The 18,318-nt window shown below is 39.6% G+C and overlaps 1 protein-coding gene across 8 annotated transcripts; it reads left to right on the top strand.

Annotated features, from left to right (window-relative positions):
- Nucleotides 1–6: 6 nt before the first annotated feature.
- Nucleotides 7–17,794, top strand: LOC122531347 (regulator of G-protein signaling 17). Of its 8 annotated transcripts, none has more exons than XM_043659176.1 (5): nt 7–357; nt 7,917–8,209; nt 9,689–9,697; nt 13,693–14,068; nt 16,593–17,794. In XM_043659176.1, exons 1-5 carry the CDS (start codon nt 349–351, stop codon nt 16,833–16,835), a joined length of 930 nt encoding a protein of 309 aa, XP_043515111.1. In that variant the 5' UTR covers nt 7–348; the 3' UTR covers nt 16,836–17,794. The 8 variants fall into 8 exon arrangements, with proteins under 8 accessions (XP_043515111.1, XP_043515108.1, XP_043515109.1 ...); XM_043659173.1 differs by having other exon boundaries at nt 13,690–14,068; XM_043659174.1 differs by having other exon boundaries at nt 7,917–8,212.
- Nucleotides 17,795–18,318: the final 524 nt, after the last annotated feature.

Genomic DNA, 18,318 nt, shown 5'->3' with positions numbered 1-18,318 from the left:
AAAAAAAAAAAAAAAGAAAAAAGAGAAAAGAAAGTAAGAAAAGAAGAATAAAGGGAAAGGAGGCGAGGTAATACGGGAAGCTAGGAAGCTACGAGGAGCGCGTGGCTGGAGAGCATGCAGGATTCGGGCGAGGCCCGCAGAGGCCTCAGTCCCGCCGGTGGACCAGGATAAGGTTCTCACCCGCAACGGTTCACGAGCGTCGCCGTATCCGAGTGACCAAGAGAGGATAAAGAGGGAGGTCGGATTAAACGGCTGCTTGGTCGCGTTCGCTCGACCAAGTGAACGTCCTTAAGCTGAGATCGCAGGAACGCGGGAAGCGAGCTGGTCTCGCTTTCGGGCGCATGGAACATGATAGAGGTGAGGCGATGCGATATCGATTGAGAGATGCCCTGTCGATGGTTGAGATGCGAGCGAGAGCTTGCGTCCTGTGTGTCTCCTCTCTCTCTCTCTCTCTCTCTCTCTCTCTCTCCCTCCCTCCCTCCCTCTCTGTCTCTCTCTCTTTCTCTCTCGCTGTGTATCTCTTTTTCTTTTCGTACATCAATACATTTCGTTTCGACAGTGAAAATTTCAATTTGCTTCTGAATTTTCGGGGAACGCGAGAAAGGGATTGGAACGAGCGGACGGTTAACAGCTGGAAAACGTCCGAGCAGCGTCCGAGGATTTAGGTTAGCTAGATTGTGTCGAGCCTGTTGATCCAACCGAGATTTATATTCGGCCCGGATGTATCCGTTGTTGCTGACACACCGCGCCGAAACCGGGAAACGTTTCGCGATCCTCCGCGGAACACGGTACGATCGAACGATCGTTGTTTAGAGAAAAATTGGTGTTGGCAGTTGTTGCGAGAAAACTTGTTAGAAAGAGGAGTTGGGGTTGGGAAATTTATTCGAGCAAATGATCTTCTAGTTGGAAATAATTGAGATCTAGGTCGCTGGTTTAAATAAAGTGTTCGAACAAAGTGCTCTCGGGAAGCTTTTGTGTTGCCTGTAGAGAATGTTTATGCAAATTCATACATTCTCTACGAACGCGATTAAACGGAAGCCTTGTTTCACCGTTCAGTCTTTCGTTAATGCGCAAACCTCCAAACACTCGGCGCGATGTCAAACGATATTAAACGATATTTTAGCTTGAAAAGTTTCGTCGTTATTTTTGTGTGCAAACCTCTTTCTCTGCCTTCGCGCTGAAACTCTATAAATAGTGCCTAACCACGCGTTTCTTAACACTCTATATAAAGATCCAAATGTTCAGAATATCGTCGTTCGCAGACTCCTATATTGATATAAACTTTTATATTGGCTCTTCGAGGTACTGGACGTTGAATTGTCGAACAAAATCGATTAAATTGTCCAAAATGTAACCGAGGTCCACGTTGTGCACGTGCTTTCGGACAGAGTGACGCGTCGATGAGGTCGATCATCCTCTTGCATCGATAACGTTTCGACGTTTCGAGTCGCTGCCACTCGATGATGATACGTGGCATCAACAAGTGTCTGAGCTTGTTGCACCGATCCAACGGAACGCTGTACGACGTTTTTTTTTTTTTTTTCGGACAGAGAAAAAGAGAATCTCTCCTCGAAACGGTCCGGAGAACGCAGCATTTAAAAATAGAGACGCAGCCTTCTGGCAGAGGAAAAGTTCCCTTTCTTTTTTCTTTTTCTTTTTCACGCGAATGTTTTTCGAATGAAAATGTTTTCGTGTCTTCCTCGCGGTACGTAAACACTGTGCGAATGCACTTTCGGGCAACGTTCCAATAATCACCGGCGATCCCTCGATCGTTTCCGTATCTACGCCACGTTCCCTCCGTGTCGTTTTATTAGTGAACTTTCTCCTCCTCGCGTTAACGAAATCAACATTGCTCGTCGCCGTGTTTCTTTTTCATTCAAGTGATAATGGATTGTTGAATTTAAATTTAAGCAATGAATTCGTTATTGTCTTTAATAACGAAGGATGATTAATTTCATCATTTTATGAGATCGTTGCTCGTAAGGAATCGTGGCGGATACAGTTTGAGTATTTCTCAATTCTTTTCTCTGTCGCTTTGTCGTCTTTCTTTGATGTGCCACGTTGTAGAGTAAAATATTTCCAAAAATATCTACCAGTGCGTAAACATTTCGCTCTTTACGTGTCAAAATTCTTTTAAACAAAGCCACTGCTTTAAAGCTGTTCTAATACATTCTATTGTTCGCTTTTATAAATATCAAATTAATTATCAAGCTACCTAATTTACGTAATGAGTTAAACCAACGAAATCTAACCTCATTTTCCAATCCAAATCAAAGATCAATCAATCAAATTCAATTTAATTCACGAAATGTGTAATTCTTCTACTATTAGTTACAAGTGCATCTTAAGTTTCAACTGTTTCAATTAATTATCAAGCCAGCTAAATTACACAATGAAGAAAATTTCCATTGAATTTAGCATAATTTGACCTCACTTCCCAATCTAGATTAAGAATCGGTTAAATTCGTCGAGTCAAATAATTTTCCCAAGAATTATAAATGCAATCTGAAGTTGAATAATTCTTCCGATCGTTATGTATACTCCAGATTTCTCCAAGATACATCGTCATTCAGCGTCCATCGAGTTTAGAATTTTTGCTCGAAGCGCTTCCCCTCGCGGCGGTTTCATTCTCCACCCCTCCACTTCCGTCTATTCGCTCTGTCATCGACGAAAATCGAAAATTTAACATCACTTCCTAATCCAACCTAGAAGGAAATTAAATTCATCCACGCAAATAATTCGTCCAGTAATTACGAATGCATCTTAAGTTAAATAATTCTACCGATTGTTAAATGTACTCCAGATTTCGTCGAGAAACGTCATTTTCCAGCGTTCGTCAAATTTAGAATGTTTCGCACCGTTATCGAGGAAAATCGGAAATTTAACACCACTTTCTAAACCAACCTAGGAGGAAATTAAATTCATCCACGCAAATAATTCGTCCAGTAATTACGAATGCCTTTTAAGTTAAATAATTCTACCGATTGTTAAGTGTACTCCAGATTTCTTCGAGAAACGTCATTTTCCAGCGTTCATCAAATTTAGAATGTTTCGCTCCGTTATCGAGGAAAATCGGAAATTTAACACCACTTTCTAATCCAACCTAGGAGGAAATTAAATTCATCCACGCAAATAATTCGTCCAGTAATTACGAATGCCTTTTAAGTTAAATAATTCTACCGATTGTTAAGTGTACTCCAGATTACTTCGAGAAACGTCATTTTCCAGCGTTCGTCAAATTTAGAATGCTTCGAAAATGTTATCGAGGAAAATCGAAAATTTAATACAATTTTCCACTGAAAATTAAGAATCGATTAAATTCGTCCAGCCGAATAATTCTTTGAAAAATTATAAATTCATTCGAAGTTAAATAATTCTTCCGATTGTTAAGTATATTCCAGATTTCTTCGAGAAACGTCATTTTCCAGCGTCCATCAAGTTTAGCGTCATCATGTTCGAAAATCTAATACAATCTTTCACTTCAAATTCAGAATCGATCAAATAATTCTTCCAAGAATTGTAAATGCATCTGAAGTTAAATAATTCTTCCGATTGTTAATACTTCCAATTTCTCCAAGAAACATCATCTTTCAACGTTCCATCAGGTTTGATGAATTTTTCCTCGAAGCGCTTTTCACTTTCCGCCCCTCTACTTCCGTTTACTCGCCTCGTCGTCGGCGTTCGCGGCCGCGATTTTCCGTGGCAACGAACCACAACACACGTTTTCGTCGTGCGTTGCGACGAAAAGTTCGTATAAACGGCTCTTGAACGCGTTATCGTGGCGTTGTACAAGTTGCTCGCGAAGCAAATTTTTCGTACACGCGCAACTGCGATCGTTTGTGGCCCAAATCACAACTGGCGTAGCTTGGAATTGGGGCAGGGGTAAATTTTTTTAAGTTTGGCGTAATTAGGTCGTTCGAGATCTTTGGAAATCTTTCAAGTCTCCAGGAGACGTTGGAAATTTTTTTTAACATTTCGAGAGTCAAGGTTCTGCAGGATTCTCTTCGAAACGGTGAACTTAGAATACTTGGGATCTCTATATTAGATTAGACTATAGCAGAACATCTTTCAGAATTATACTTAATTAAATTTCAGAGTTATACTAAAAAAGTTTTAAACGTTTCGAATGTTTGAGATCCGATTCACGCAGAGTTTGGAATTGGTGGTTCGATTTTTTAAGTTCGACGCAATTAGGTCGCTTGATATCCTGGAACATTTTCGAGACGTTGAAAATTCTTTTTCAATCTCACGAGTCAAAGTTTTTTTTTTCGAAACGGTGAATTTCGAGGGTCACGACGATTAGATCATCGCAGAATTCTTAATACGTTTTAAATTTGGAATGCACGCGCACAATTGTGATCCTTTGTGAGTGGATTCACACGTGGTTTAGAATTGGTGGGGAGGTCAATGTTTTAAGTTTGGCGTAATTAGGTCATCTAGCTCGAGATCCTGGAAATCTTTCGACGGTGCTGGAAACTTTCAAAACTCGAAACTTCTGAAATTTCAGGAGACAAAGTTTCTTCGAAATTCTTTTCGAAACGTTGAATTTAATGTACTCGAGAGATCACGATTATTAGACTATCGTAGAATTCTTTTCAAAATACACTTAATAAATTTGTTTGAAATTTGGAAAATGCTTTGGATCTTCAAGAACTCTTGGAATCCTAAGTGTTTCAAAAGTGTTATTTTGTAACTTGAAGATTTTTCAGGCTCGAGACCTCGCTATACAGCAACTATGATAGCATTCTTTCAAACATTCTCTTCCAAATCTTTGGGCAAGGTCACTGCATCACAGGGGGAATTTCAAATTCTTATTTTAAATTTTAAATTTTAAAGCTTCGAGCATTCGACGAATCTAGCGAGATCTTGTAATTCATCAGTTTGCCGCATCAACTTGGAAGGCACTGAACGGATCGATGGGTGCAGTTGAGCGTACGACAATCGTATCCAAACAAATTGGCCGGCTTTTGAAAGCTTATCTGTCAATTATCGTACGGTCAGGTTGTTTCAATTAAAGCTTAACGACTTTATCGTGTTTCCGCGTGCGAGCCTGACTGTGTGATGTTTTTCAAGTGTTCAAATACACTCGGAGCCAGGGGGAGGAAGAAAGAGGAAGATTCGCTTTTCCATACAAGCTAGTTTGTAGTTCCATTCTTTTTTTTTTTAATAAAAAGCTACCCCGTCCTGAAACGTCCTCTTTTTAGTTTACGTCCGATTCACCGTTTCTGTGTTCTAATATATCGAACCGAATCACGTGCATGCACTCTACTTTTATCATCATGTTCATCGCTTGCATACTTTCCATTGTCTACTGAACGGGCAATGCATTTTCTCTTAAAATTCTTTGCTCTGAGAGAAATTCTCAACAGCTTCCTCTCCTTCCAACTTATACTCTGTTATACGTTGGAAATAATATTGCCTCTCATCGAATATTGCAATTATATTTCTCTCAACGATAGAGCTACCAACGAAATATTTTTTGATTCTGTCGAAGTTTGTCTATCACCAGATAATTACAGTCTCTCGACGATGGAAATAGTTTTTTAGATATTGAATTTGTCACAATTGCGCGAAGGAGAAATTTTCGTCAAGCAGGTTCAGCTTACTTCTTTGATGTAATGAGGAAACATTCATTAAGCACTTTCCTTATTACCGTCTGCATTGGCCGCAATTAACACACATTTCTAGAAGTCTGTACACTCGTCGCGACTCCTCTGTCTGCCAATTCCGCGTTCCTTAATCGGATTTCCCTAATCAAAACCCTCCGGAGGATAAGTCGCTCGCCTAACGTGGCAATCAGAATCTGCAACGTGATTTCGAATTGTCGCTTCCGAGAGCGCGCAGAATTCCGCAGTTAATCTTCGCTCATTATTACCGACGTTCACGCTAATTTCGAATCGACCGTTGTCTCCTCGAGTCTCGACTACTCTCGCAAGTCTTCTCCCTCTCCCGATAAACTTCAAATTAACTCATCCCCCCCCTTCCCCTCTTCATTCTTCATTCAGTCCCTTCCAATCTAATTTTCCACCTCGGCCGCGTTTTCCTTTCGTTCATTCTTCGCTTTCCAGGCGTGGCTTCGAGCTTCGAAGGAAAATTTCGAAGCACACACACTTGCTTCTTATTTTCATTTTTTTCTTTGTTTTGCTCTTGTTTCAATTCATTCGGAAATTTATCATCTCTATTTTTTCTCATTCATTCTTTTAGGCGAGATTTACATTTACGTTGAGAGAAAATTTTGTGGCAAGGTCTTGCTTTTTATTTTTTTTTTTTTTTTCTGTTCATTTGGAATTTTATTATTTCTACTCATCTAGCCTCTTTCAGTTTAAGTTTCCATTCATATCGCATTTTCCTTTCATTCATTTTTCCAAAATTTTGAAAGAACGTTCCAAAGTTCTTGCTTTTTATCTTCGATTTTTCAATGTTTTCACCTCGCTCGTAAATTCATCGTATGTTTCAACTGCTTTCGAAATCTTCTCTCGCAATCTAATTCAACTTGTCCCCATCTCGACGATTTTTCCACGCGTTAAATTCTTTTCAAATTCCCCTGACTTACTCGCGAGTGTGCTTCCTCTCGATCCAATTCACCGTACCTTTCATCAAGCCCTCCGCGTCTCGAGAAGAAATTTCGAAATTTTCAAAGAAAATCCCAAACAATACTTCCTTGTCCCGCTCGTACGTTCGACCGATCCTTTCAACTCTTCATTCTCACTCGCTTTTCCTCCATTAATTCCCCAGTGTCTCGAACACGACTTCCCAAGCTGTTCCAAAATGAACGTTTCCAAAAGAATACCGCTTTACCTCGTTTTTAAATTCCCTTTCCAGCACACTCTCGCCGTTCTCTCCTCCCTTTTCTTTCGCATTTATTCGTCCGCTCGACATTACGAATTTTTCTCAAGGAAATTTCAAAGGAAATACCACTTCACCCGATTTCCAAATTGCCTCTTCCGCGCACAATTCACCGCTCCCTTCGCCCTTTTGTCAATTCACTCTCCTCGTACTCTTCCAATGAAAATTTCAAAGAACACCACCCTCTTCACCCAATTTCTGAATTTCTTCTCCGATATCCGAGTTCTTCTCCCACGTCTTTCGCACTCGATCGTCGAAATTCCTGCATAGCGAGCACAAAAAGAATCGAATTAATTGCTTAATTAATTCATCCCATTTTCTCTTCGATACAATTCACCTCTTTCTCTCTCTGCGCTTTTGTTAATTTCCTCGTATTCTTCCAATGATTCCCAAATTTCTTCTGCAACACTGTTCGATCTTCCTTCGCGAGTATCTTTCCTCCAGAGAGTGAGCACAAAAGAATCGAATTTCCTTAATTAATTCTTTTCACCGCGTTCGAATTACTTCTTCTCATTGCCTCTTTCACACAATTCGCCGTTCTCTTTGTGGTTTTTTTTTTTTTTTGTCAATTCCCTCGCTTTTCCAATGATTCCCAAATTTCGAAAACACCTCTTTGCCCAGCTTTTGAATTTCTTCTCCAACACACTCTGTTCGCTCTTTCATCGCGAGGTTCTTTCCAAACCTTCCCCCTCCCCCCCACAAAGACGGAGCACAAAAGAATCGAATTAATTCTGTCCCATTCTTCCTCGATTCTTCGAGCTTGTCCGAGGAGAGAAGAAAATTTCCCAAGAAGTTCCAACGACCCAGCGACCCCTGCTCGAGACAAAAAGAAAAAGAAACGGAAGAAGTCTGTCGTAAGATTCGCTGCTCGACGTAACGGGTGGCGGTAAAGAAGGTTAAGGTCGCGCAAAAGGCCGAAGAGCGTCGATCGGTGGCACGGGTTGCGCGCTTATTTTTAGCGACGAGGATGGGTTGTGGACGTGAATATAGAGAGAGAAAGACAGAAAGAGAGAGAGAGAGAGAGAAAGAAAGAGAGAGAGCTGGCTAAACAGAGCAGATATCGTTTGCAGATGTCGAGCGGAATCGGTGCAACTGCAATGGGGATCGGCGTTAGTCACGGGACAGGGGGTGGCGAGGGTGTCGCCAGCGGGTGCCGGCTCCGCGCGCAGAGCCAAGGCCAGGCGAGCGGATCATCCAGCAACTCGCAGCAGTCCTCGCAGCAGCAGCAACAGCAGCAACAACAACAACAGGCACCCTCGTCGCAGCAGCCGCAGCAGCAACAGCAACGCCAGCCATCCGGGATCATGGGCCGCTCGAAGAAGGACAACTGTTGCCTGTGCTGGTGCTGTTGTTGCAGTTGCTCGTGGTATTACCGTTCCTCTCTATATACCTCTCGTCGCTTTTTTTTTTTTTTTTCCTCGTCGATGGGCCTGGCGAAATTTGTGGTGGTTTTCAGCAAATTCTTTACTCTATTACACAGAGTGATTCAGGAACAACTTGCACACTTGAGAGAAAATTGTGCGTCGAACGAAAGATTGTTTGACACGAAAGATTGCATGGTTTTGAGGGTGGGGACGGATGGAACATCAAGTAGAAGTAAAGTTGAATTAATTCTAATCTAACAGGGAGGGAAGTAAACAATGTGAAATAAAATTGCTGCAGGCAAATTGTTTGACGCTTGAAATTTGAAAATTTATCAAGCGCGCGAAGGTAATTATCTTCTTACAAATGAGAAAATTCTGTCCTACGTTCTCTCTATTTTTTTTCTTTTTCTTGTTTTTTCCGTGAGGAATGATGTTTACATTACCGATACACTCTGTATAATATAACAGTTATTATAATAGATTGTTCATTTTTATTTAGAGAATTAAAATTATATTGTAGTCTCGATTTTTACACAATAAATATTTATCTCAAAGTATTAGTCTTCGATTGGTATTGTTAAGTCACAGTTGAAACAATTTACTTAATTTTTTTAGAGGTTCAAGCTTGTACTCGACGTCTATTAAAGTATTAAAATTAAGTATCGTAGATTACAAGCTAGATTACAAGAGTAGAGTGATTTAATTCTTTGAATAAATTTATTCAAGCGTTCGCGCAATGTTTATTTTACAAAACGCAGAACGAACGAACGAGTGAAAACAGCTTCAAATCAAGTTCGTTACCTCGTATAATTATCTATGACATTCTCGTAGACCAGTTGAGGGTTAAATTTAGAGGGATAGAAATTATTTATATTTGCAATGTATAACACCAGCCCACACTGATCAATGAACGTTTTACACAGTATGGAAGCCGCCGGCCTCTATTTAAATCAGACGCACGATTCAATTAATCGAGTCGAATTGTGCAAAAAAAGTGTTGTGCAATTTTCAACTCCACAAATTTCGTCGCCATGACGATTCATGCTACCTCGCCTACGCGCGTATTCTCGCGATACGTGTTCGAGCATCTCGTCTCAAAGACAATGAATTAACCTCGTCTCGTCGCGTGCGAACGAGAGAGAGAGAGAGAGAGAGAGAGAGAGAGAGAGAAAAGAAAAAGAAAGGAGGTATTTTTACTAGAAATCAGCGCGCCGGACTTGAAAGCGAACAAGCTCGATCGAACTCCCGTTTTCATCCGTCCATCGCGGGAAAGAAGAGACGGTGGCAGCCGGGAGACGATCGATCTTCGAAACCGTCGCCGCGATAACTCGCGTATCCTGCCGCGTGACAAGCCATTATCGCCGCGTTTCGTAATATAATCGTAAGCGAAACGACGTCAGTCCATTGTCTTTGAAACGGAGCTACGACCCATTTACCGCGTCTACGTACACTCTTTCTGTGTTTCATGCCGCACGCAGGAATAAATGGTAAGCAGAACAGAGTTTACATTCGAATTACATTCTCTTCTTATTTATTTCCCCTCCCCCTCCCCCATCTGCCCGTTTCTTTCGTTTTCTTTCGACTCGAGTGGGACCTGTAGCCTCGAGCTAATCGTGCAAATTGGACAATCTTGAGAGCCTCGGATTCTCTATCTGTTCTTCCGTGAAGATTAATCTTTTTTTAAATTTATCTGCGCGCTGTATGATTGGTCGATTGCTCTTTACAAACGAATTGAACGTTCTTGTTCTTCTATTAAAAGAAATTGCATACAGCGGGTGTATTTCCGCATTTTAAGATTCTTGCATTGAAACGTTTGACGAACATTTCAATAATAGTTAATAGCGAAGTAAATGTTTCGATGAAACTTCAATCGTTCATCGACAGCTTTAATATTTTCTACAATAACAAACGATTCTTTCGATATTTCAAAGATTGCGCGTTATATCTTTAATCTTGCTTGAAATATTTCTTCCCCTATATACAATTATAAGCAACATTTATTCTCGTGATACTAGATTTTCGATAAAACGTGCTTTTAGTATCTTGAAGAATAGGCAAACGAATTTATTATACACGCTCTACAATGTACAAAGATCCGCAGTCGATTATCGCAGGCGCAAGTTCTTCTTGATCATCTCTTGACGAGGAGAAAGCTCGGAAAAATCAACGAACTCGTCGAAACAACGCTACACCTTTCCATTCCACGACTACTAAGTCAGATCTCTCACCCAACCTTTCGACCGACAAAGAGAAACTAAAAATATCGTCAGCCTGGCGAATTTGAAGATTCATCCTCCAGAACGTAGAATCGGGCAGCACTTACAGATCCATCAACTCGAAACTAACCGTCGCGCTAACAATAGCTTAGCGATAGTCCTCGGGCGTGTAAGTCACCAAAAATTGATTCCCTCGACTGGTGCTGGAGCTCTTTATTTCGCGAATGACACATTGAAACTAAAACTACCGAGACTCGTTCCGCTACAATAAAATAACAATAAACTCGAGATCCATCAACCTCGTAGCGATTATTCGTCGAAGCGTCGATCGACTGTCCAAGGAAAGCCACCCCACAAATGCCCATGAAACGTCACCGATCGAAGAATTTCTTCAACTCGTAGAATTTCGTCTTTGTACGAAACAGAATCGTCGCGGAAGATTTTCTAATCTTTCTCCACGGTGGAAAGACACTGTCGGCGCGATAAGCAAACGGATTTTTTTTTTTTTTTTGGAACGGAAGGCGATAACCGCCTCCCCCGAGTCGATAGATTGGCCACGGAGAACCCACATCGAATGCGTAACACGTGTCCATCCTCCGACAGAAATCTTTCCACCGAAATCGTCGCCTTTCTTCTCCTACCTCGGTGTCTGCTTGTTTATTCTGGATACTCGGCGTTATCGTCGCCGAGCGAAACGAAACGAGCGAGCTTCCGGAATAACGAAGGCTCGCCACGGAGGACAGTGTCGTCTTTATTTTCGTTCGTTCCGCCTCTCGGTTTATCGTCTCTCCTGGCACGCGTCCCACGCGAATATCTTTGCTTTTTTCTTTTTCCTTTCTCATTCTTCGCCGAATTTTCCTTGGTTTCGCTTGGTTTTCTTTCGCTCTTTTTTTCACGTGGTTGCGGTCTTCGAGCGGTGAAATGGGCACTTTGAGGTAATTTCTGGTGGCTTCGTTCGTTATACTATTATTATTAGTGCTACGAGTCTTCGTGAAAAGAAAATCGTATCGATCTCGTTTCAAAGTACGAACAGAGATGATTGAAAAATCGTCCAACGAGTGGAAAAGTGAGAATATATATATATATATATATATATGTTTTTTGTTAATTTAAGAATCTCCAAGAACATTGAAAGAAATTTTTTCCCGTCCATTAGGTCCACCAGCATTTCGAAGAATGAAATCTTCCCTTCATAACGAGCTCTTAGAACTTGTTGTACAATTTTTACTGAACTTTGAATATTAAATTCGAACGGCGAAAATTCGAGACAATCCGAACGTTTCATTGTTCAATGTTCAATGAAAACAGTGAAAAGAAATCGGCAGTTTTCAAGAGATCGTTGCGAAGAGAAGATTTCATTCTTCAAAACTCTGATGATGGATCTATTTATGAACAAAATTTTTCATCATTTTAAAAAAGTATCTTTATCTTCCCACCTGCTACGTGATGTAGAATCGTCTTTGGAAAAAATGAATTGAAGATTCTGAAAGCAGAGACCTTGAGCTTTAAAATGATTTCTTCCTTCTTTTTTTTTTTTACGAAATTATAAGGGTCTAAATTGTCAACAATTTTTGTTGATTCATTTGTGCACTCCACTGTATCTCTTTCTTCGTTTTGTCTTGAATTTTGCTTATTATTCAAAAATTTTTCAATTAATTGCAATGATTATATTAATATAGTAAATATCCGTATTGGAATAAGTTTGGAGTAATTGAAGTTTTTGGACGTATCGAGAGGAAAGTTTGTTATCGTGAGATTCAAATATGATGCTATAAAGAAAACGACAGTTTCGTGCACGAAAATGTTAAGTTATTAACGAAACTCTTTCGGATAATTCTATTTTTTCGAAATGAGAAAAATTCGCCGAGTAAATATCATGTGTAACTTTCAAACAAGTATAGCAATTAAAGTTTTTGTGGAAAACACCGCAAGTATGAAGAGAAATGTTATTTACTTAAATTTGCAAATACTGCAGATGCTAAAATTCTGTTTGTTTCTAGATTACTCGTACGTAGAAAAGTAAAAATATATATTCTTTTTTTTTCTATACGTTGTCTTTATTTTTAAATAAATATTGCATTTATTCGAATGTGGCAATGACCGAAAACTTGGCATTTGCCATATACAGCGTTTTCTACAAGAACTCTTCAATTACAGTCAATTACAGTTTCGTCTTATTCTCTTGTTAATTCACAATTAACGTTATTATTCGTTTGGCCGCGAGTCAAGATTCAAACGTGCACTTCATTCAACGTGCATTCCTCGTTCCACGCGTTAAAATGGAAAATCAATGGTATATTATATCGCTCGAGATACAAACTGAAAAATTGCAAATCGATCATCAAAAAAAAAAGATCTATTATTACACAATCACGTGCAGCGCCCACGCCGAAACAAAAACATTTTAAAATAACAATGCGAAATCCTGCTCCCTTTGAATAACTTTATCCAAATAAAACAATGGATCACTGAAAGAACCTATTACCACACACCCACGACGGAGTAAGCTTTCGAATCACAATTAAAAATTGTTTCGCCGATATAAATAAAACGTTCAATCGTCAAAAAATCCGTGCTATTGTGAAAGAAACGAAATAACAATGTTGTAAAAGAGATCGACGAATGAATCTATGCGATATCGTCTTGCAATCGTGAGAATAGTCAAACAGATATCAAATCGCATAAACGCATAAACTTCAAATTGCATAAACAAGAGACTAATTGCAAAAATGATCAAGATTCCACTGCGGATTTTTATGCATTTATGGGAAAATTTCAGTGTTAATTTAAGAAACAAATAAGTAAATAAATAATATATAGAGAGCAAGTATTTTATAACATTTTATAACATTTAGGCTCTCTATCGTCGCGTTCGCAAAAAATGTGAAATTTGCGTAAAGATCCGCAACCCCGAAGACCTAACAAAATTCATTGCGTAGCGTACACCATGCTAAGAAAGAAAGAGAAAAAAAAAGAAAAAAAAAAAAAAGAAAAAGAAACACTCAATCGGCAAAAAAATCTATCGTCCCACGATCCACGATACAGTATTCGATACAGTAAACGAAACGAAATTTCCTCCCTCTAAACCTAAACCTAATCCGAAGCAAAGAATTGCCATTCGATCGAGTGCTCGACACCCACGTTAAGAAGGGAAACGCTCAAACATTCGATACAATGTCCGTTGATCTCCCAGCAACTAAACTAAACGTCGCGGAAAATTGATAGACGAAGACAAACTAAAAGGAATCGTAAAACGAAATTAGCAGTTTGGCGGCGGTCGGTGGGAATTCGACGGGCGCTGGTGGCGCGGCCGATCAGGGGAAGAAGAAAGGGAACGCGGGCGTGGAACACAGCGAGTTGTGCGAGACGGGGAACGGACTCGACGGCCTCGACGGTCTGGACGGGAACGCTGAGTGCAGTTTGGAAGAGATCAGGTCGTGGGGCTCGTCCTTCGACAAACTGATGAGGAGCCCCATCGGACGTAAATTCTTCAGGGAGTTCCTGCTCAGCGAGTACAGCGACGAGAACATCGCGTTTTGGCTGGCATGCGAGAATCTGAAACGCGAGAGCAACTCCGAGAAGATCGAGGAGGACGCACGGTACATCTACGATCGTTACATATCCACTGTCTCGGAGAAAGAGGTTCGTTCCGTTCGTATGAATTCATCCCTGTCCTCCATTTCCAAAGTCTACGCTTTGTTCCCTGATGTTTTTGTATCCCGCAAGTTTAACTTCATTTGATTCAATTCATAAATCTTGTAAATTTGTTGTAATATATACTATATATTTAATTTAATATTCGTTTATTATTTCATATTTGATATTTATCATTATATATTTAATTTAATACATATATATATATTAATTTAAAAAATTAAAAAATATATATATATTTAATTTAATATTCATTTATTATCTCATATTTAATATTTATCATTGTATATTTAGTTTAATATTTAATTAAATATTATAATAAATATTTAATTTAATATATATATTTAATTAAAAAAGTTAATTAATTAAAAATTAATTTAAAAAATTAAAAAATATATATATATTTAATTTAATATGTATAATTTAATATTCATTATTTCATATTTAATATTTATCATTATATATTTAATTTAATTTGTATAATTTAATATTCATTTATTGTTTCATATTTAATATTTATCATTATATATTTAATTCAATATATATATTTAATTAAAAAAATTAATTAATTAAAAATTAATTTAAAAAATTAAAAAGAATATATTTATTTATTTTAATAATTCATACATTTTTATATTTTATAAATTTAGTACAATATATATTACATTTTACAATTAGACCGTGGATTTTTATGCATTAGGAAATTTTAGGAAATTTCGGAAAATTTATAGAAATGTCACATTATGTACGAAATTGTAGATAATGTGACATTCGTAAAATGTCCACAGAACATAGTATTTTCTATAACATTTAAAATAATTTTCTATCGAGAGTTTGTCGTATCCTAAAAAATATGAATTCGCATAAAACTCCGCAGTCTGCTCATAATTATCATTGTATATTTATAAATATATTTCTATAAATTTTATAGTTTCGTTAATTCCGAGCTTGGTCCATCGGAACGAAATTTTAGTTAAACGGACTTCTTAACTGAATTTTCGTCGGATGAGTTAACTACCGGGGATCAGTTCTAACAGTAGAACTACTAGGCAACAGCCTAGTTACACTTCCTTTCTATTGTGCAGTTATAGTAACGTGTTTGTTTTCGGTGAAAGAACCGAGTAACACATCTGCCGCCGACTACGCGTTGTAATCTGCAGAATGCCGTAGAAATGCATCGTTATCGCTTTCGTTATCGCGAGTCAAACAACTATCGCCGCTTCACCTGAGAAAACTTCCGTCCGATCACAAAACATCCGTGGACAGATATTTGCGTTTCTTCAAAACAGACAATATCTCAATATTATATTTCAAAGGACAGCTTGATCTGTTTCAATACGGGTCTTTCGAATTACGTGGCGTTACTGAAATTTTAACATTCTGAAATTCATCCTCACCTTTAACTCTGACCTGAAATTTCTCTCGATCTAATGATCGACAGCCTTCCGGATTAATTAATAGAATTATTCTATCTCTAAAATTCTGAAATTCATCTCTTTAATGTCGACTTGAAATTTCTCTTCATCTATAATAACTATAGCACGTAGAATTGCTAAAATTTTAAAATTTCGAAGTTCATTCCCATTTTTCATATTCGTCTGAGATTTCGCTTGATCCAATAGTTATAGTCTTCCGAATTATGTAAAATTGCTGAAATTTTAAAACTCACCCATATCTTTAACATGTGTTGAAATTTCGCTTGATCTAATGACCGCAGCCATCCCAATTAATCAATTAACAAAATCATTGGAATTCTGAAACTCATTCCTTCAACATTCGCTTGAAATTTCAATCTAGTAACTGTAGTACTTAGAATTGCTAAAATTTTAAAATTCCGGAGTTCGTTCCCATCTTTGATATTCGTCTAAGATTTCGCTTGATCCAATAGTTATAGCCTTCCGAATTATGTAAAATTGCTGAAATTTTAAAACTCTAAAATTCTAAAACTCACCCCCATCTTTAACACGTGTTGCAATATCGCTTGATCTAATGACCGCAGCCTTCCGAATTAATCAATCAATCAAAATCATTGGAATTCTGAAACTCATTCCTTCAACATTCGCTTGAAATTTCAATCTAGTAACTGTAGTATCTAGAATTGCTAAAATTTTAAAATTCCGGAGTTCGTTCCCATCTTTGATATTCGTCTGAGATTTCGCTTGATCCAATAGTTATAGCTTTCCGAATTATGCAAAATTGCTGAAATTTTAAAACTCTAAAATTCTAAAACTCACCCCCATCTTTAACACGTGTTGAAATATCGCTTGATCTAATGACCGCAGCCTTCCGAATTAATCAATCAATCAAAATCATTGGAATTCTGAAACTCATTCCTTCAACATTCGCTTGAAATTTCGGTTTACGTATAATTGCGTAAAAATTTCGAAATTCATCCCCATCTTTAACGTTCGTCTGAGATTTCCAATGACTCGTAGCCTTCCGAATTACGTTTATTATTCGCGGGAACGTTAAATAATAGAACTCTTTCAACATCGATCACGATGACTTTCAGGTGAGCCTGGACTCGCGAGTGCGCGAAATAGTGAATCGTAACATGGTGCAGCCGACGCCGCACACCTTCGACGAGGCCCAGCTGCAGATCTACACGCTGATGCATCGGGACTCGTATCCCCGTTTCGTGAACAGCGAGCTGTACCGGCGTGTGGCGCGACTTGGGACAGGGACGACGGGCGCGAGCAATCAGGAACAGGACGGCGGCACCGGCAAGTCGAAGGGGAAGAAGGGCACCACGTAATCGCGTCGTCCGACGACAAAAACCAACGATGGGGTGGCAGCGGACCAACAGCCTCCGTCTCTCAGCGGGTAGCCCCCCGAGGCGGCACATCGGGGGACGCCGCGACGCTGTCAACGCTGGCCGATGACGACGAAAGCCGGAGGACATCGGCGCCAACAAACGGCGAACTCTCTCTCTCTCTCTCTGCCCTGAGCGGTAATTAAGCGAACAGAAGGAAAACGAAAGCAAGAGAAACGAAATACAAAACAAACAGGAAAAGAAGAAGAAGAAGAAGAAGAAGAAGAAGAAGAAGAAGAAGAGGAAAAAGAATCGAGATCTCGAGGAGATTGACGACGAGATTTCGAGGATTCTCACCTTTCGTCTCGAAGAGCTCGCGACTCGCTCTTCCACGCGACGCCACATCGGGGCCAACGTGCACGAACTTGACGACGAAACTGAACCAAATGAACGAAATGAACGTAACGTGGACGAAGAGGACGAAGAGGAAGAAAGAGGGACGAGGAAGAAGAAAGAGCAAAAGAAAGGAAGAGGGAAGATGAGAAAGAGGAACACGCTAGGATCGCGTAACGTTGATCTACGTTGGACTGCTCCTCCTTCCGGGACATAGTGGTACACACACGCTCGTTCACGCGCCCAGTTATGGATCGAGGAATCGAAAACACAGAACATATATATGTACATATATATATATATATATATATATATATATATATATACATACACGTACACGCGGGTCGGTCGGGGATGGCATTCATCTTTCGAAAAAGTTCCTAAGTTCCATCTAAGTTTTTCGCGACTGATCTCTCTCTCTCTCTCTCTTTCTCTCCCTCTATGCACACACGTGACCAGCTCGACGCATGAATCAATCGTGTCTTCTCTTTGTCTCTCCCCCCTCCCACCGCTCGAGCTCTCTCGATTTTTTTCTTTTCTTCTTTTCGACCCCCCGTTTCTCTACATCCCCTTATTCTCTCTCTCTCTCTCTCTCTCTCGCTCTCGCTTCAGCCAAAAAGATCCCCTTTCATCGTCATTCGAGTCAGCGAACATAATCACCGGCGATTTCCTGCGACAGAGACGACTCGATTTAAAATTGCGTAAAATCGTCGTTGACAATTAAATTCGGGGTTGTTGTTCGCGCGACGAACGCACGGCGAAGTTTCGCGGTTTCGTTGTCAGATTTATGTTACGTTAGATTAACAGTCTCTCTCGAACGCGCGAGACAATTCGTTTCCTTCGCACGTAATCTTGTAAGATCTCGCTTGCAGACAACGACTGCTTCGATCGCGCGTGAGCAACCCGGACGACGATTCGAATTCAGCATTTCTGTGATGAAAAATCGCGCGAGAGAAACGAAATAATCGTCGCCACGAAGCAATATATCGTCGATCGACGATCGATAAACGGATTGTTCCGAGCCCGCCGCGAGGAAAGGAGGGGGAAATGTCGGGGAGAAGCGACTTCCTCGGGACGAGGCTCTCGCTCTCGA

This window comes from Frieseomelitta varia, unplaced genomic scaffold (genome assembly GCF_011392965.1).
Source record: "Frieseomelitta varia isolate USP_RPSP 00005682 unplaced genomic scaffold, Fvar_1.2 scaffold_393, whole genome shotgun sequence".
NCBI classification, from domain to species: Eukaryota; Metazoa; Arthropoda; class Insecta; order Hymenoptera; family Apidae; genus Frieseomelitta; species Frieseomelitta varia.
This window is presented reverse-complemented; position numbering and strand designations above follow the sequence as displayed.